Here is a 20,886-nt window from a genome sequence, read left to right as displayed (position 1 = left end):
GAGTTTAACAGAGACAGGGCTTTCAACTCCTGCACCTGCGCTAAGACCAACTGGGTGACACTCAGAGACTGCAATACTGCCAAGCAGTCAAGTCAAGCATCCCAGCTGAAGGCTGTTGTGATGTCAAAAAAGGATGCTCAGCAGGACTCAATAAAACACTCAACTTCACAACAATTAAATGACCTCATTGTCTATATCTGAAGAATGCTTTAATACACTGATCCTAAAAATGTCCCTGTTGGCTGGAGGCAGAGAGGCATGACAATGAGTTTGCTTGCTGCACTGAAAGTCCCCCTGTGACAGACAGGGAGGAAATGAAAAGGCCCATCAAAGGCTTTTGGGAATGGCCATGACCAGGGACGCCACAGAAGAGCAGTGCTCCTAGACATGACCGAGGCTTTGTCATACCTTCTTATAAATTACTTTGTCTCTCTTTTGAAAAGAAAAAAGGACAGCGTCTAGCCTAAAAATCTGATATTTTAAGCCCTTTTCTCCCTCTCATAACAGGCCCTGTATACTGGTAGAGGCTGTAAACGCTGTTCTGTTAATGCACTTGTATTTTTAACTGCTGTGGACCCAGTGGTCTGATGGGCACATACATTTGAATACCATTTATTGTACTTGATATTAAACTCTACTGAAAAATACATTCAACAGAAGGTAGGCAGAAGTGATTTCTCTTTGATTATGCTACTATACCTTAACCCCACGTATGTTTTACATACTAAGTTCAAGGTAGGGAATACAATTTACCGTATATCTAACAACAGCGAATACTCTAGGAGCTCACCTATGCAGACGACACACAGGTGTGCATTTTCCAAATAGATGGTTATAAAATAAACATGGTATGCTGAACTCACCCAGTCCACGATAAGTATTTTACTGACATTGAGCCTCTGCTGCAGGAGCTTGGCTGCAATCGCCACTGAGTTGAAGTAACAGAACCCCCTGAAGGTGCAGAGAGAGAGAGAGAGAGAACTGTAAAAAGTGTGTATTAACTTTTTTGAATTTATATTATATTTACAAGTAATACTGTACTTAATATCAGCCATATCATGAAAGTATATCAACACATTGATGTGTGCTGTGCAGAAATTAAATTAAAGTTTTAATGTGTACATATACAAGAAAGGAGAAATATTACAACCCAAAGGGTTATATATATCCCTTTGGGGCTTAAATATAAAAATTTGTCTAAACGAACAAGGCATACAAAGCTTTTTGTTCTGTAGGGAGCTGAATTTTAGGGGAAAATAAAGACATGGAAGATATATAGACAAAGAAAGGTCTGGTAAAGTTGCTATGATCCAGATCTGATCTTTCTCTTGGTGAAATGTCCAATTTACTTACATAGGTGTACTCTCCTCAGCGTGGTGTCCAGGTGGTCGAACTACAGCAAAACCATTCTGTCGGGGAAAACATAAAACATTCACACACAGCATAGTTCAAACAGTCACTACACATAAACCATCAAGGTCCATGGAAGAAGGTTCTGTCTGACCGTAAACCTGCTCACTTTAATCTAATGATACTTTCCCATTGAGGGACTGAGGTGTCAGATGATGCTGACCAGCCCCCTTGCTGTTAAGACTGTGGTACACAACACAAACATGAAATAAAAATACCACACAAAAACTAAACAAATCCATAAAATACAAAGCAAAATCAATTCAATCCCATGACCTAACTTCTACAATGTGTGCCCGTCATACCACGCCTAATCCTCTCACAAACATTTATTTATTTTTTTTAAATGTCGCCTTAGTTCAGGAAAGCGTGTGTGTATGCACACACAGAAACAGATGCTTTCACTGGGTCAGTTAAGGGGAGCTTTGTTAAGGCAGGGACCTGCGGGACTCGCACAAACTGTTTTTGGGGCTCCCACTGCTTTGTGGGGACATTAGATAGATGTTCCGGCTGATGTAGAGCGAGGCAGGCTGGACTAATGATGTTGAGTCAGCTGCTGCGGATTAGCAGCCAGCCGGGAGTTTACTGTAGAGACAACTGCTGGTTTGAGGACACTCCGTTAAAACAGGCTGCATAATACAGTACGTACGTAGGTGTATGAGAGACAAGGGGAAGGTGGATTGTGTCTCTATGCGGAAGGAAAATAACAATGGATTAAAATAGACATGGGGAGAGAAATAGAAAGCAACAGATGGAGAGACAGATGTGTGAGAGAGTACGTGGAGCAGCTTTATGGCATTCTGTGGAGTGTTCAGAGAGTTGATAGTGCAGGTGGAATTTGGACATTTGGCGGTGGTGGATCCTCAGTGGACCATCTGTATGTGTGTGCGCGTGCATGAGCGTGTGTACACATGTGCATGTATGTGTTAAGATCAGGTTAAGCTGAGGGCATGTCAATACCTGTGAACTTTAACCCTAGCTGAAACAAGTTCATATTATTCATGTTTCAGCTAAGTGCGGTGATTTTCCTCATCGGCTGTGTGATGCATTTGATTTTCTTTTTAAGCTTTGATACTAGCAAATCAATCGGTATACTATATACAAAGACCAGATCATTATTTCTTTATAGTAAAAATGCCCATATGTAGAAGAGGTAGTGATTGCTAGCACATATAGCCAAAAAACATGTGGCTATTAGCGTGGCGTGCTACTGTCTCAGAAGAATGTCATTAGTCTGCGGTATGTTGGTGCTAAGCTAACGCTAAGTGTGACGGCTGCTCTGCAGGTGGCTGTGGTGTAATGCTAATAAAACAGGCCTGTTAGTGGGTACTGTTGGCATTTGCAGTGCCAGTGCACCGGGCCTCCCTGCTGGGTTCAAACAGCAAGCAGTCATTGCCACAGACACAGGAAGGCTGGCGGGTGAGCAAGGCACGATGGGGGAGGGGGTGCCTGTCTGGAAGGTGCTAATGACACTTTGGGATGGATCGTTCTGGAAGGAGGTTTCTCTTTTCTTGAGGTGCTTGGAGGTGCGAATGGATAGCACGTAACAAGGTTTGCTTAATCTATTAGCAATATTCTCAAATAAACATTTACTTAACCACCCATGTGCACAGAGCACTTGCTCTGCCTCGTTCTCTCTGTAAACATATGTGGCAGTCTGAAATATAACTTCACTAGAAAATGGAACAAGGCAGTCAAACCTGGTCCGTCTGAGCTTTGTTTCGGCTCTATCTTAAAGGTTATTAAAATGCCACACAGAAGTGACAAACACACATCCTTTAGCCATTTCAGTCCCTAAAAATAAAAACTAGCAAACAGCCATGACTTTGCTCATTTGATTCGACATTTGAGCATCCGAACCAACCTTCAGTTCTCCCGATGCTACTTTGAAGACCAGCTCCACCACTGAGCCGACGGCCAGACGGGCTGCGCTGGATGAATGGACCTCGTTCCAAATGGTGTCGCTGTCCACCTGCAAACATGTGCAGTCATGTGTTGTTTACGTCGCATTTTTAAAAGGAGCAAAAAATATGAAACTTTGTACTATTTTATAAAGGGATATTTGATGGTGTGGTTTATAGTACTTTATTGTGGTAGCAATTGTAAAACTGTGAAGACATGTGAAATAATTTAGCTTGCGTCATTTCACAGCATCAAAGTTAGTCTTTGAAAGTGGCAGTTTAGGAACTGCTGGAAAATGTATTCAATTACATGGAGAGAAAACAATAGGGAGAGAAACTATGAGGCAGTACCACATATTTAGAAGCTTACTCATACAGACAAATGGTCAAACCTGCATGTACTAGAACAGACAGCATTATTTATGAACATCTATTTTAGCACACTAGAAGGAGCTGATGTATTTTAAGCTGTCAACATTTATACTCATTCTGGCATTTATTGTGATTTCACGTGTCAATTTCACGTGTCAGTTTGGAAAGGTATTTGTTTGCCAATATGTTGATGCATCAATATATAAATACAGTTAAATATAACTTAACATTGGTGTTTAGTTCAGAATAGTGCTGGATGGACAACACCAAATGTAAAAGGTATGGGACACATTGTGTTGGAATGTTATATTCTGCATGTAATTATTTATTTTATAGCGTGAAAATAAGATTTCAGGATGGATTGTAAGTATGACTGGTGTGTGTGTGTGTGTGTGTGTGTGTGTGTGTGTGTGTGTGTGTGTGTGTGTGTGTGTGTGTGTGTGTGTGTGTGTGTGAGTGAGTGAGTTGTATGTCCAAACATAGGGCCACCATTCAGTGGTCAAGCCTGATTAATGCAAAGGCACGCTCGGCCCTCAGCCCCAATAACAACAGTACATCTAAGCATATGTACACACACACACACACAGTATTCTATGGGATTCATAGTCAGCTGGGCCATGCACAGGATAACATACACACCCTCCATCAGGCATGGCAGACACTGCAAGCAGATGGAGTAGATGATAAACACAGAGAGAAGAAGCTGGCAGAGGAAAAGAAGAAAAGGACGGTCTGTGTGTCAATGTGTTTGAACTGTACACATGTGCGGAGCGGCCCATGCCAGAGCTCTAGCGAGGCTTTCTGATGTAAACCTGGGGCTCTTCTACTTTGAATATGTTAACGTTAACCTGCCAGTCACCCACTCTGTCAGACAGCTGGCAGCTTTTTCATCCACACTGACGGCCTTTCAGTCCGTCAACTGGCCGACTGGTACATTAACCCCAGTCAGCCCCTCAGTCCTTCAACCAGTCAGTGTGTTAAGCGACTAAACAACCAGTCGGCCCACTTTACAAGAAAGACTTTGTCATGAAATAAAACGGTGGTGCATTTACCATAGACTAAAAATTAAAAAGGAGGAAGGGATGAGGTATAGTGTTGTTGATGAGACACCATGTAGTAGCCGAGTCAGTGATTGAGCGAGGTAGTGAGCAAATGAAGAGCCAAGTGAGTGAGTGAATGAGAAACTGAATCATCTACACAAGTCAGGTTAATGAGCACAAACAGATGCTGTTCTAAAGCAGCATGTGGAGACGGAGTGGTTTAGTATTTCCCATGTTGATGTTAGTTTTGCCTCAAGCCAGAAGTGGGACACAAGCTTATCAGGAAAAACAGAAAGGGGAGCTGTGTGTGTTTGCATGTGTGTGTGTGTGTGTCAGAGGTAGAAAAGAGCGGGAATGTGCTGGTATGACTGAATGATGACAGGCCGACAGCCTAATTTCAGCCCCCTTCCTCTGTACATGTGTGTGTGTGTGTGTGTGAGTGAGAGAGAGAGACTTGTATGTGTGTGTTTGACAGGAAGACAACAATTTAGTCTCATTTGCCATTATAAAGAGCAGAACAGAGCAGCCCGGAGCCTGGGCTCTTCTTGTTCCCACCACAGCAGCAGCAGCAGCAGCAGCAGGCCCCGGGGGGTGGGGGGGTAGAGTATGGATGACATGTAAAAGTGTTGGAGATATAGAAAGAGCAAGTAAAGGGCAATGAAGGTGCAGGAGGGTGGGTGCTGGGCTGGAAATCCTCAACGTGAAAAAGACGACACCACACACACACACACGAGACTGTTCTAACATATCCGTTTCAAAAGACGGCACCTCCAACTCTTTGCAACGATTTAAAATCATCCCAAACGCACTGCTATACACACAAACAAAAACATACCCCGCTCTCTAACAATACACACACACACACACACACAGTTATGCTGAAAACATCTGGTTAGAATTACAAACACGGCGGAATGGCAAGCAACAGCTTTTGTTGCCTCTGGTCCTTGAGGGGCGGTGTTTGTGTTTTTGTGTGTGTGTGTGTGTGTGTGTGTGTGTGTGTGTGTGTGTGTGTGTGTGTGTGTGTGTGTGTGTGTGTTTGTTTGGTGGAACAAGAACAAATGGGACCATTATTCTGGCAGGGGGCAGAGGGAGAGTGGGCGAAGGGAAACCGTTATTATACTACTAGTTGATGATACTGAAACTATGCTTATTTGTTTCATTACAAAGTCAGATAGCTTAGTGCCAGTGGGTATTGATTAGATTAACACAATGTTGTAAAAACAGTCTATTGCAACAATTTTCCACTGAATAAACCAGCGTGACTAACACTGCCAATTTCCAAGTAAAATCAGGCACACAAATTGCGAATACTTAATCACATGGTGAATATTTGTAAAATGACTAAAGCATGACTTAATGAACAGAAAATAAGTGACTTACCCCTATGCCTCCGCATGGTAACCTCACAAACATGGGACTCACTGAACCTGAAACAGAAAGACAGAAATTGAGAATTTGAAAGAAAAAGAAAAAGGTTACCAGGTGAAGAGGTAACTTTCTGGACTTGCATGCACACATGGGTGCATGACCCCTGAAACTGAGCATTTGACTTTCTGACCTATTCTAACAGCAAGAGTATACAGGGCCATGCTTTAATTGGGCAAGTTGAAGGGGGGAAAGTATCTCATTGCCCTGATGCTCAAACCCTCTCCCTCTTTAGGGAGAATCAGAGATCCATCTCGTCATAGAAAACGAATAAACTTCAGTTTTCTGACAGGTCAGAAAATAAACAGACTGACTGCTTATCCTGTTGATGTGTTTTTTTAATGTAAAATGAAACATTACTGCCCAAACATTAAACTAATCTCAATCCAGTGTTGACAACTGGCTTAGTGTAAAGCTTCATGAGTACAACAGCAGACCTCTGAAGCTCAATGGGCAGAACGTGGTAATCGCATTACCAAGGTTGGGGCTCCAAGTCTCTTTCAGCCACCCGCTAACTTGCCAAAAACTCGTGTGCACAACAGTGTCTGACAAAAAGACACAATCCCAAACCAGATATTTAATACAGTGTCTATGAATACTTTAATCCCCGACTTGTTGACACCTTTGGGGGTTTATAACAGTTTGCATTTCCACTTTCTTCTTCTCCATTTTCATTTCTTTCTGTGTGCAAAACCACCTGTATGCTGAACCTTACACAGGAGTATCTGGTAATTCTCCTGTGTGAGCAGTAATAACAAGGGGAATTTATGTCTCCACTGGAATGAAAGCTAAGATGACCACTGGGGTTTGCTCCTTAGGTTTTTGCGCGCGCACACAAACACGCACACACACACGCACACACACACGCACACACAGACTGCCTTGGCTACACCTGCACTTGAAGCCACAATGGCCAGACCTAAGTGACTAAGCAGCCTTTGTGACTTTTAGTTAACAAGCCTGAGCGGATCCTCATCTTATCGTAACACCTCCAGGACTTTATTAGATTGGACCTTTTGTTATGACACGGTTTAAGCATTAAAGCAGATTCCTTTAACAGATGCTTAAAATGAATGGCGTTCACATGAAGGACTAAGTCTGACATTTATTCTGCTCAAAAGGACAGAGTTACTTAATACTTAGTGTTGCTTGTGTACATGTAAATTGATATGGACAGTGTGTTTGGAACTGCCGCTGCGCACTGAAGCTTTAGCCCATTGTGCTTGTAACCTGTGTGTAAAGTACTGTTAAACACAAAGTATTAGTATTTATCTCAACTCTCATTCACTCAAGTGTTAATGCTTGCATATTTTCAAAATCTAAATATTAAATAGGTGGACAACTGTATGGGTGGAAGTCAGATTGGCTAGAAAACTATACTGAAGCTGCTAGATCAGCTCAAATTTGTAATGAGTGGGTTTGTGAATTTGTGCCCGTGTATTAATGTGTTATTGTGTGTCTTACAGTCTAGTTTCTGCCGCAGTGGGTTGGTTCCGTACAGCAGGACGTGGGCTTCAGAGTGGACCGTCTGTAACTCCTCCAGTGAGGCCTTCCTGCCACGGATACACTGGTCAGCGAGTAGGATAGAGTAGAAGAAACAGATATAAATAGAGAAGAAGAGAGAGAGAGATAAATTATGTATTTGGTTAAAACTCTGCACTTTACATTTAAATGGCCATAGTCACCAAAAGATAAAGTTAAGTGCTGCATAAAGGTGTTCACTTCTTTGAAGTTCAGGAGACCACTCATGAAGAAGTAGTGCATAAATGGTGGCCCAATGGTGGCTGCATGTGTAAATAAGAATTTAGGAGGTGAAACTTTCAACCGATGACTTCAAAACGTGCAGATGTTATTGGTAAATGTAATGTCACGTAAAGCCAAGCCTCAAGAGAAAATGGTTACACACTGCCCCCTTCTGGTCTTAATAACAACCTGCATGTCAGTGTTAAACAGTGGCACCATTTACAATCTATTTAAAAAGTCTTTTGTTTTACAGATTTTAACAGAGCGAAAGAAACAACAGTGGAAAGATCCTTGCTCTTTGTGCAGTGTAAAGAGGCCAAAATATATGTGATGTGCATTTGTAAAAAAAAAAGAAAAAAAAGTTAGTTTTGGCCTTTCTTGCAATTTACATTAAAAGACTGAAAGGATAATAATTTGTCTTTGAATATCAGTTACTTGTCAGTTTGTTTAATTCTCTCCACTGTTACAATACTATGCATGTGCCACACTTTCAGCATATTCCATGATTTTACGGGAAGATAGAGGAATGCAGCATACACACTGTAACGTGGATGAAGGAGGAGGACAGAATTGCACCAAATCAAAATGGCTAACATTTAATAACTGATTCACCGTTGCTCCAGGAGGGGCCAATTCAAGTCTATTTATTGATTGTTCTATTGTATCTATTCAACTCTGTGTCTTGTAATGTTACATCCACTGGGCCATGCCGCTGTGGTCAAGTGTCACTGTGGCTTTACCTCACAGTGCGCCCTGAGACCTGTTTCCTGGAGGCGGGACCAGATGCTCTGGATCCGGCCGGCATGCTCCGGATGAATGGTGGTGTTACCGCACATACACTGGTGCTTCTGCATCAAAGAGTCATACACCAGCCCTGGGAAATACAAACACCATCGCACACAAACACACAGAGTTTCAGGGTAATTGTATATCTTTGGCAGCAAGGACAGGAACAGTTGTTTACAACAAGAGTCCTATAATTACACTGGATGTCTTATGGTGTGATTATCTATTGCACCTGCTTCATCATAAACAAAAGGCCATGTGGAGAGGGCCCAGAGAGGTGAGGTGATTCTGTGCAGTAAGTTATACATGTAATGGTTTATATTGTCAGGAGGCCCAGAATACAGCCTTGTGCATATACCACTGTAATGTATGTTGCTCATCATGCTTTGTGCCTTCAGGAAAAGAAAAAACTGCTGTTTGTTACTACTATTTTATCTACTTTATGATAGATCTATGTGAGAGCAGTACATGTGCCAATAAAAAAAACAACATTTTCATATTTAGCTGCAATGTATATGTGCAAGACCTTTGTTGGTATTATTTTTCAACAGACCTGTGGTAAATCGAGGTTTGGCAGGCGGCTCCTGTACTACCATGGGGAAGGAGGCCGAGGCTGGAGATGACTGAGCCCTGGAGAGCGGGCGGTGTCCAGCAAAACTGACTGATAATCCAGCTGCTTCCATGGAGGCTTGGTAGTTCCTCAACTGGTGGATCCGCTGCTGCTCTAACAGCAGGGCCTGCTGCTCACACACACAGACAAACACAGAGTGACCTGTAGTGAATGAAAGCTGGACTGCGGTATCGTTCTCTCGCCAGAAGATGGCACTACACACTTGTTAATGCAAAGTTTCACAGTGACAGATCAGGCTTCTGTGCTGTACAGTAATCACAACACAACTACATAAATATGGTAGTATTACTGGGAAATCCGTCTAATATTTAAATGACAGGTTGTTCTATACTTAAAGCTGTCTTGTGACAAAGATAATGGACACTATTAATCTTAAACCACTTTATTTTTAACTGGACTTCACAAAATGATTTTTGACTTCATGTGATTGATTGAAAGGGTAGCAATACAGAACACACAGACAAATAATGATCCATGAAATTAGCTTTAAAAAGCAGCAAGCAAAGTGAGATTATTGTTCTTTTTTTTTTTACCGCACACACATACTCATGAATCTCTCTCGTGTAAGCACATGGAGACTTCACCATCTGTATGCACCTGAGTTTAATATTTGTGTGATCTTTCCATTGAGGAATCACACCAAGCAATCTTGCTGTACAATTCTGATGGGCGTGTCCGCTTACACTATGGGCGCCATGGCGACAGTGAGAGGAGTGCCTGATTGAATTTGGCTGCGCGGACAGCAGGGATGGGCTAGACAGATGAGGACATGGTGTCCTGACTGTATATGGGCGTGCATGTGTGTATGGGCACAGACAGAGCGTGAGCAATAAAGCGATAGAAAAAGCTGCATGTGTCCATGGCCAAGTAATGCAAAATTGGAGACTCTGTGTGCAGTACAGAGTTTTTGTGTGGGTGTTTTGTGGGTTTTGTGTACAGTATGCATTGTGAAAGCATGAGAATGTGACTGTCCATGTGGAGCTGTGCTGGGGAGTAGTGTGGAGGAGGTACACATGCCCTAAGCCATTCATAAAAAAAACAAAACAAAACACTTCTCTGCATTAGTAGAACATGTGTATGGTGTGTAAGTATGTTTTGTGTGACTTGTTGAAAATATTTCAGTTGAGTAGCTTTAAATGTGTGTGTGTCAGGAGGGAATAAATGTAGAGTTTAATGTTTCAGTCAGTGCTAGCTCAATCTGTCACTGCTATCGGATAGTTTCTCGAAAAATACCCCACAACATTTAGGTAACCAGTGAAAAAGATTCCTCTAAAGTGTCTAGTTATAGTCACTTTGAACCTGAATGCATACACAAAGAGATAATGTTACTGAGATAGGATTTATTTCCAACTTGGGATGCATGCATGAATGAGTTTTACAAGCATATCAGTTTCATTTTCTTTCTTTTTATTTGTACTCCAGAGTTTCTGAAAAGCAGATTTCACAACCTGACATTCTCCAATTTCTATCACTCACTCTTTATCTCCTCTGCTCACCCTATCTTCTATCTGTGTATAATGTTTCCTCTTCCTGCTTTTCTCCCCTCTCTTTAATTTTTTCTTCATTTACTCCCACCTGCACCCGTCCTTCACCCCCCCCCCCCATCCTTACCTGTCGGAACAGGAAGTCCTGCTCCACCTGTCTCTCCCTCTCGTCCTGTTCTTGGGGGTCCGCGGGCTCCTGCTTGATGACCAGCCCTCGCAGAGGCCCCGTCTCCTGCACAGACGTAGAGGAGGAAGAGGAGGATGAGGATGCGAGACCCTGGTGCTCCCTGAGTTCCTCTTCTGTCTCCTCTGGGTGACTCTGGTGCTGCCTGGCCGGCCCCGAGGCGCTGGAGCTCGCAGCCGAGACCTGATCACTGGGCTTGGACATGATCTAAGGGACGTAAAAAGAAGATCAGGTGAGAGATGAACATGCTTTAAATAAACAAAATCATGGAACAATCAAATGTTATGTGTCTTGTTATTGGTATGTGGCAATAGCAAGCTAAAACAAAGAACCAGTGGCGGTAAATAGCACAACTGGACACAGAGAACCATGTATAATATGTAATATGTTTGGCACTGTCAAAGGCATAGGTTTGGTTTCAAAATTTCCTGTCCCGTATATATTTTAATAAATCGAGCGTAACAAAGCATGATCAAATTATGGTGCTTTCCACAATAATGGGAGTTTAACAAAAAATAGAATACTTTATGCTAATGTTGTATTTGCACTTTGCTCAACTATGTCACTTTTGACTGATGTTTAATTCTAGCACCTTTTTAGAACATTAACGGTGAATAAAAATACAGGGTAAATGAGGTTTTAAACTGAAAAACTTGTCTGCAGTGCAGGTATTCCTTTCAGGTCGCATAAAGCCCCAAAAACCTTTACCAATAAGGAAATAACTGCTCTGCTCTTTCAGAGGAGATTTTAGTAAAAAAAAAAATATAAAAAAAACCTGAAATATTAAAAGTGAGGGGGACGAAAATGATGATTTTGAAAAGTCAGAGGAAAGATGACCCCCCCCCCCCCAGCCTATATTTGAAGTTGAAAAACTGCCTCTTATGACCAATTAAAATAAACTACAACGTATGATGCCATACAACCTGCACCACAAAGTGACCGAAGATGTTTTTCATTCTAAAAATAGCTGACTGGGTAGTTCAAGTAAAAAAAAAAATAAAGAAACAATGTAAAAGAAGAAGTTTAACCAAAAAAGGCTAAAATTAGCCAGGCACTTGCACTTTTTGTACACATGCAGATAAACTGGACACTCTTTATTTAAACTATTTATTTAAAAACTCCTCAAAAGCATCAAAATTCAATACAATTCAATTCACTGAGTTTCAAAACAATACTGTCAAAGCACCAATCTAATCTAATATAATCTCCATGACGGAATTTGCATACAGGTAGTTAACTTTACCATGCCTGGGCCTGAGCAAGAGGAGAAAACTGAGCAAAGGACATGAGGGAGAAAGAGGAGAAGAACCGTAGAGGGGGCGATTGTGGGAATCTTGTTGTGGCAGCTGTCCCTGTCCCTGTCGTCAAAGACCTCAACCTTGATGCGTAGGTCATGATTGGAGAGGACCACTGTTTGTGCATGGGACACACACACACAGAAACACACAGAGAGACACACACAAAAGACACACACAAAGACACACACACACTTGGCTGGCATATTTCCCGGGGAACAGTCCATTGACGTCAGAGGGCAGGCTCTTGCCTCATCCCAGTCCCTCTTCTCCAAACAAACTCAAAACACTCATCCACTCCCGCTGCACTGATTCTCTCTCTTCCTTTCTCTCTTGTTTTGCTCTCTTTCTCTTCTTCCAACCCTCCTTTTTAAAAGAGGAAATAGTTGCTGGCATATGAACCATGAGGGGGTCAGGCACTGCATAAGCCTGTTGAATCATGTGGAAGACGGAGAGAGGGGGAGGTGGAGAAGGGAAGGTGGTTGTACACACAAACACTTGACACTAGTTGACTCTCGTCTTTCTCTCTCACACACTTCCACAACAATATTAATTAAGTGAGCACATCCCACTATTGCTGTTGCTGTCTCAGGTAATTAGGTAGGCAGCAGACTCAGGTTGGAACAGTTTCAAGATTCTTTCGTTTCTTTCTTTGCGGCCAACGTGTCCGACTGTTAAAGCCAAATGTTAAGTTAGCAGGAAGGGCACCTTTTCAGTGCTGACTTGACTGAAAAATGTGAACAAGGAAAACAAGGAAAGCAGCAGATGATTCATGCCTTACACAGTGGTGGATGTCCAGTGGGGAAAAGGGTAGATAAATAAAACATACCATACCATACTGGGACATTTGTAACGATAGCTGGTAATACTGAACTCATACATACGGATCGAATGTAATGGCAGCCATGACGGTTTGCAGAGACATGCTGCTGTCTGGAGTATTGTGCGTCCTCATGTTAAATAGAAAGTGTATTGTGTTTCTGAATCTACATTTGCAGCAATCAACAGGATTTATGGGGGGGTATGTCTACCTTTTCCATTGTGCTATGTTATTCCAGAGACAGAAAAGAGCCAAAACAAAGGTAATGACTCCTTGACGTGTCATTTATTTATATTAAATTTTGTAAGAATGGAAGTACTGGGTATACAACTCCAATGACTGCGGAACTGTACAATTATATTAGAAAGACATACAATGCATTTAAAAACGAGCTGGATGGTTGCTACAGTGGGAGAAGAGCGAGAGGTGTTTGAGATGGTTGCATTTAGGAATCTGTAAATGCCTCTGTCAGAACCAGTTTTCCAGCTGTCACAAATAAAAACATTAAATTGAGGTGGCGGGTTAAGGTGCCAATACTTTGGCTGTGTGCATCATTTGTGTCACTGTTACACCACTCACTCGCTCAAGGTTATTCTTGCTTAGTCACCCGTTTATGCTTTTGATAAAATAATACAAAGGTTTAGATGAATGTTACCAAACCACAGAATGTAACAGATTACACAGCCAAACTTATCTCAGAGAGTATCACATGTCAAGGTGGTTTCTGGTTGCATGTTGTTGGTGTGAGCTGAAAGTTGCTGCATCAGCTCTTGCTTCACTTCAAGTGAGTTACTCACGTTTTCCAGGTGATATATGGAGCATGGGCTTCACACTTGAAATAACAGTTTACAACACAATGAAATGGTGCAGATCATTTAAGATAACTGACCTTTTCAAGCTATACAAAAAGTCTCCTGGCTGCACTGAACAACCATTTCAACTTGTGAAAAGCTGACCGAGCGCTTTTAATTTAAACGGTCGACAGTGTGAAAAATGGTGATAATTCCAACCTGTGTGGGAACATAAATGCTTCAAGTGTGCCTAAATGCAGTGAAATTGTAGGAAAAGAATGAGGCAAGAGATACAGTAGGGTCCACTCTGGACAGGTTGCCAGTCTGTGACAGGGCAGACATACTCGCTGTATAGACAAACATACAGTATTCACACCTACAGGCAATCTGGGAGAAGAGCAGAGCAGCCAGAGGAAACCATGCAAACACAGGGGAAACACACAAACCCTACACAAAGAGGTCTCAGCTGGCTGGCTAGCCGGCAGGTTCAAACCCGGTACCTGCTTCCTGTGAGGGAAATGGGCTACCCACTGCGCCACCATACCAGCCAGCCCATATTCCAAAATAAATTACAGTAATAATAAGCATATAATTGGAACAACTTAGAAAAGGTTTATATAGTGGAGCCGAACTTTATGCAACATCTGGAATGCAGGGACTTGCAGATTATTAGTATTCATTATTACTGCACTGTGAACATGTGTTTATACCTGTTCCATGTTTATATACTCATAAAGATAATGAGGTAATCATTTCTAGTGTTGCTCTGTTGTAAAGTTACATGTTAGGTGCAGAATCTCAGTGATAGGACAGAAACGAGGAACGTAACCTGCTTGAATGGCAGATTTGAGAGATTACAGTGGTAGTAATTCTGCTGATAACGGGGGTTTACGCATGTGGTTTGCATTTATAGATATTATAAATGCCAAGGCCAAAGTATTTCCTCTTACTGACTGAACAAATATTTTGCCCGTTGTAGAAACTGTCTGCTCGATACTCTCTGTGAAGAAAGTGTTTTTATGAAAATTCAACATAGCACACAAATGTGGATGCACTAAAAAGCAGGCAGGAAGCAAACATTATTTGTTTGGAGATCACAGTGCCAGTTACTGTAGATTTGTGCGGTGCACCAATGTATTAACTGGTTATTATCCAACTGGAACGCCTGCCGCACACGTTTTAATTAATATGGATCTACACTGAGTGGTGTGTGGAGTGTGATTTGCTATACTGAATCAGGGACAGAATCCTGTTTCACTCACGCACAATGAATATAAAGCATGAAGCCAAAACATGCTCACAATAATTAAAGGGAACCCTTTTTTGCTTTCACAAATCTCAACGATTAAGTGTTCAGTCCTTGAGACATGAGGAGTTTTTAATAAGAAACCAACCACACCTACAACCTAAAGCAACGAAAAATGTAATGGTCCAATCATTATATGGTATTTTATGGTTTGAAAATAGTCATTATGGTTCAAATACAGTTTCTGTTTTTTTAATATGCAATGCAAACTCATAGCTACAATTGTCATTTTAAGTTGCCTGGAAAAGAGCATTAACACAAATTAATGTTACATTAAAATAAGCTGGTTTTACACCTAATCTTGACTTAATTAGCTGAAGTCACAACAGCCTGGAGTCTACAAGAAGAGGGAGTCACCAACAGCCCAACAACACAAGCTAATGGAGCTTAATCCTACAGGAATTTCAGCACACACACACACACACACACACACACACACACACACAACCATCTCCCTCTCTACAATGACCTTATAATGCTGCAAATCCCCTCATCACCTTGAGCGCGCGCACACACACACACACACACACACAATGATGCAGTGAGTCACATTTCCTGTGTGACCATATATGGAAGCAGCTTGTTCTAGACCACAGTTGCCAGGGTGACCGGGGGAGTAGTGATACACGAACACAGACAAGAAAGACTTGTTAGAAGACTTGCTGATTGCAGGCTGATTCATCCTGCTCTTGGAGCAAAGACAGGATTTACAGACATACAGCCAAATCAATGTCATGTAGAAAAATACTCCTACACACACACACACACACACACATAGCTCTACCACAGCTGTGAAATGTTGCCTCCTGACACATGCACGCATAGACACATGCATTTATAGTATAAACACACACACACACACACACACACATTAAGCTACCTTGTTGATGATGTGCTGCTGCTGTTGGAACTGTTGTTTGTGTTTTTCCAGGAATTGCTGGTGCTGCTGCTGGACCACCAGCTGCTGCAGGGCCTGGGCTTGTCCACATTGTTGCTGGGGCAGAGGGGCTGACTGGGTTCTTCCCAAGGGACGATGGCCTCGCGCAAGTTTGGAGACAGAGGGTGATGGTAGTGGGAGGCCACCCAGACCAACTGTGGAAATCACAAAGTCAGTTTTAGGTGTACTACAGAGTTATTTTACCAGCTTCACTTTGGCTATATTTTGTCACTCAGGTAATACTGTGTTTGCAACACAGGATTTTACTGGACAGGTTGGGTGGATTTATCAGTTTTCATTTCAGAGTAATTTAAAAATACTACTGGCTGATGTATCATGATTGTGCCCAGTAGACTCTGCTGTGTGTAGCTGTGTTTGGATGTCCTGAAATCACTGCAATTACGCTATTGAGTGAAATGTTAGGATAGGATTGCAAAAATGATTCTGAGCTACTGGCTGCTGAGAAGTAATGAAAATAAACGTAATGCGTTGAATACTGACCAATTGGATTGTGGCTCTGCTCCAGCAGTACCATATGTTGGAGAAGGGGGTTGTGACCAGCCGTGCCCCCTCCAGCCCCCTCCCTGTCCAGAGCTGAAGCTGCCAAGTAGGAGGGCAGGTGGGCAGTGGGCAAGAACGGAGGGGTCAAAGGAATGCCCTGCTGTAACGCAGGCAATGCCAGACGACTCTCACTATCTTGGTGTCCTGATACCACCTACAGAGAGAGAGAGAGAGACAGCGAGACAAGGACGGAGAAGGAAAGAGACAGGCATACACAGAAGGAGATGATGGACAGATGGACAGAGACAAAGAAGGGCCAAATGAGACAGAATGTGAGTGAGATGAAGAAAGAGAGTCAGAGTGAGAGAGAGAGAGACATGTAAGGCATCTTCATATCAAAAATCATTGATATGAGCGTTCCTTCTTTTTTAATTTTCTATGTATAAGTGAGAACCCAGTTTGTAATTTGCATACTCCGTGTGCATAGACTGGCTTAAAAGATACCAACTGTGTGATTGTTATTTTGAATCTCTAGTAAACTAATCAGGCAGTGAATGTTGTCAGAGTACTTTCATGTATTCCACTACCATTAGATATGCAAGGGTACATTTTGAGTGCAAGTAAATATTCTTTGGTCTAATGAGTAATGCTGTAGTGTATCATTATGATGTTGTGGACTGGCTGAACTCACAGTGCTAGCAGGGCATGTGGCTGGTAGTCCCAGGGTGATGTTGGGCAGTGAAGGAGAGGTGTAGAGAGAGAGCTGGCTGACTGAACCTTCCCTTGCAGCCAACCTTTGAAGCAAGGAGGCCTGAACACAAACAAACATTACAGTGAATACTTACAACAGAGTTTAGAGACAAAGAAGTGACTGTGTTACACACAGTACATTACTTTGCCTCTATTATCATCACACACACAAACACGGACGCTGATGAAGGCCACAAGCCGGAACCTGTTGACCTCTTCAGACATTTTTTTCCTTCTCCATGCATGTTGGAAGTGGAAGGTGAAGCAGTGCCAGAAATCCTTACTCAGCTTCTACACACACAAACACAGAGCTTGAGCTCTACATTAAAACAGACCTGCCGATCTCTTTCTGGAGTCCTCTGATCACCTGTCTGTCTCATACACAAGAACACCAAAAAGACACACATGTGCACGTGCAGTCACACACATGCAGACACTGGCAGCCATGTTGGTTACCTCTCCTGGGCTGCTGGAGATGGTGACCCCGTTCTCACTGGGGATGTTACTGGAACTGTTGTTGGGGGAGCTGGGACCTGAGCCTGGTGCACTGTTGCATACAGACTCTGAAACACAGAAATGACATTTATCTAACATGCTGCCCTGGGCCAATCAAAAATAAAAAAAAAAGTTATTCCTTGTCCTATTTTTGCCATAAGCCCTCTGGGGCTGGTTTGATTTTTTATATTCAAAACCCATTCACTGATGTTCCAAATATGGGGTAGAATATTTATCTAAACTTGTCTCTCAAAGGTCTAGGAAAATCTGATTCTGCACATTTTTATCACGATACCAAATTAAAACAAAAGTCGGGTAACAAGAGTGCTCACCTGCCACGTCTAGGGAACGCTTCTTGGCCGTATTGATGGGACCATCTTTCCTTCGCAGCAGAGGGCTGCTGCGGCGCTCTGTCACTTTCTGTTTTAGCCGGGAACGAAGCTTCAAGTTGGGCTCAGAGGCTAAAAAGACATAGAGAGGAACACGGACAATATGGAGGATTTACTCTAAAAGCGGAGAACTTTCAGTTTAAACCAAACTTAAAAGCAACGGAGACTTTCATTTACATTTGAAGAAACACTAATGAAAATTCCAAAAATTGTTGTCAATGTGTTTTTGTCATGAAATGTGGCTTATCCCATCCCATTTAACAAATGTGTAGCAGATAACTAAGTAGACAAAGATAAGCAATGGCAGGGCAAGGCAAGTATTTCACTTCCAAATGGGACACCCATTCTAAAGTTATTAATGTGTTACGCCCCAAAAACGCCGATTAAATCAGAAAATTACAGCTCCTATATAAGCTGTTGCTCTGGCGCTTCAGGGTAGATTGCTGGGCCACATAAGTAGGAGCTTGTTAGGGGGTATGTAGTGGGGTTAATGAGCTAGTCCCTATAGACCACACTGTATGTGTTGGCCGACAGATTCGAGAGCTGATGTTGGCCATCATCATGCGACAGTGGGAAGCGCTGGAACAAGAGGGAATGCAGCCAACTGCCATCTTTCTTGACCCCATGCTTAATGATGCTGCCTCCACACTCTGCTAATGAACACTGTTTGTTTACAGACACTTTCAATTACAAAAAACTGCCAGGGCCTTCATGTGTGTTGCATGTGTATGGGTATCTGCGTGAACGGTTCTATATTTCTTGGGATTCTGCCATCAAATGGATGCTGTGTGCTACATTGGCTAGTGCTACATTGGGGCAGGAGAAGAGGCAAGCGTTCACTATATACTGGTAATCTTGTCAGGTCAGGATAGGGCTGGACCTTTTCTGGCAAAACTTGCTTTGGTGTGTCTCTGCCAGACTGCCCCAGACACGGGCAGCTTTATTCTCTCCTCTACTGGCTTCCTTCCGTTCAATTAGTTGAAGCTGGATGGTTGACCATTGGTTGACCCTATGCTCGCCCCATGACCTTGTATCAAACAGACCGTGCTACGTTCATTAGCCTCAGAGAAGGAGCTTTCTGTTACAGCCAAGTGAAAGCAATTGAAATTTCTTTGTGTACTGTAGCAATTTATTGTTAATAAAAAATCCTTTGGCCCTTACTTCCGGTAGCCTTGAATGCTACTTAAAGGTAAGCTACACAAAGTTTTAATGTACTCATTTTACCTGCGGGGATGAGATGACCTACAGTGAATCTATAATGTCTTAAGTACATTTTCAAATGCACTTTCAATTTTAAGGGGAACATGCGGCTGAACTTATGAAACTCAATTATTTAAAATAGAACTTCTTCTAAGTGGAGGGCAATCTTCCGAAGTCTTTGTTAAGAGGGATGGGTCAGGATAAAATGCTATGCATTAGCTGGACAGGACGAGACATTAGGAGACGGAAAGATCATGGGAATGGGAGCATAGTGAATTGAAGGTCAATTTTGTCTATACCACAGGGAACTGTGGTAGTTTGACATTTTGGTATTACGACAATCATTCCTATAACTATTATAATACGACATAAAAAACTATTATTATTATTTTCTGATATGTTACATGAATATTAACGTTTGCACTTGCACCCAAGCATTCAACATCATTGATCTGATTCTGCAGATGCTTTGAACATCGCCATATAATAACCTTATAGTTTTGTTAATCCTAATCCTAAAAAGCATAGTTAGATCCTAACTATGCTTATTATAGTAAGACTAGCTCTAATAAGACCCATGGTGTTGAAATTGCCACCATCAAAAGTGGACACAATTATCACTTGCTATGCACATAAACAAACATTTGACATATCCGTTGTTATGCTTTCAACATATAAACCAGGTGTCACAGGAAACATTGCTACCCATGACAGTGGGCTCCAAAGGTGACAGAAACTGAACAATCTGGTAGGAAGTCAGGAGAGGAGAGAGAAGGCACACAAAGATGGTGGAATGAAGGAGGTGGGTGGTCAAGGTTGTATTAGCGCATCCTGAGTCATTAAGAAATGGACTGATAAAAGGAGGAGTGGAGAGAGAGTGAGAAATGCTAGACAGAAGAATAAATGGAAGGTTAGAGGGAGGTTAGGAAGACAGTAAAGGAGAAAGAGAAGGAGGGTGAAGAAGGGGTGTGTGTTTGCTGGGCATGGGTCACCACAACAGGGGTGTTCGCCTCAGGACACAGTGACTTTGAAGGGTGTTAATGCCGACTGGGCAAAAGCACACCAGTGTGCACACGTGCGAACACACTCGCTGCAGAGGGCCCAGACTGGTTTTACTGCTGATGCTCGCATTTTGCTGTAGCCCTTTCTCCCTCCTAACCTCCATCAATCTCCTCCCCTCTCTCCCTTCCTCTAAATGCCCACTTCTCTCTTTCTCCTGGCATTACTTCCTCTGCCCTTCATTGCTGAACCTTTCTCCCTAGTTTTTTCCCCTACGCAAATGTGCACACCATGAACCAACTATTGGCAAATGTGGACATGGTGCCAATATATATACAGTGGGTACGGAAAGTATTCAGACCCCTTTAAATTTTTCACTCTTTGTTTCATTGCAGCCATTTTCCAAAAATCAAAAAAGTTCATT

The 20,886-nt window shown here is 42.3% G+C and overlaps 1 protein-coding gene and 1 long non-coding RNA gene across 8 annotated transcripts in view; one reads left to right on the top strand and one right to left on the bottom strand.

Moving 5' to 3' along the window:
* The window catches only part of hdac4 (histone deacetylase 4), a 137,008-nt gene that overhangs the window by 22,815 nt on the left and 93,307 nt on the right, over positions 1–20,886 (bottom strand). For all 7 annotated transcript variants that reach the window (XM_046053436.1, XM_046053440.1, XM_046053437.1 and 4 more), the window contains 13 exons: positions 18,207–18,335; positions 17,836–17,942; positions 17,321–17,440; positions 16,630–16,843; positions 16,072–16,283; positions 10,923–11,186; positions 9,234–9,420; positions 8,635–8,768; positions 7,616–7,718; positions 6,107–6,153; positions 3,275–3,382; positions 1,354–1,409; positions 864–951 (listed from right to left, as the gene is read on the bottom strand). In XM_046053436.1, coding sequence (XP_045909392.1) covers positions 864–951; positions 1,354–1,409; positions 3,275–3,382; positions 6,107–6,153; positions 7,616–7,718; positions 8,635–8,768; positions 9,234–9,420; positions 10,923–11,186; positions 16,072–16,283; positions 16,630–16,843; positions 17,321–17,440; positions 17,836–17,942; positions 18,207–18,335 — 1,769 coding nt within the window. The remainder of the gene's footprint in view (positions 1–863; positions 952–1,353; positions 1,410–3,274; positions 3,383–6,106; positions 6,154–7,615; positions 7,719–8,634; positions 8,769–9,233; positions 9,421–10,922; positions 11,187–16,071; positions 16,284–16,629; positions 16,844–17,320; positions 17,441–17,835; positions 17,943–18,206; positions 18,336–20,886) is intronic.
* LOC123973430 lies at positions 15,825–17,184 on the top strand. The gene is made up of 2 exons (XR_006825620.1): positions 15,825–16,299; positions 16,655–17,184. It is a non-coding gene; the product is annotated as an uncharacterized LOC123973430 (long non-coding RNA).

This window comes from Micropterus dolomieu, linkage group LG07, assembly GCF_021292245.1.
Source record: "Micropterus dolomieu isolate WLL.071019.BEF.003 ecotype Adirondacks linkage group LG07, ASM2129224v1, whole genome shotgun sequence".
In the NCBI taxonomy this organism is placed as follows: Eukaryota; Metazoa; Chordata; class Actinopteri; order Centrarchiformes; family Centrarchidae; genus Micropterus; species Micropterus dolomieu.
This window is presented reverse-complemented; position numbering and strand designations above follow the sequence as displayed.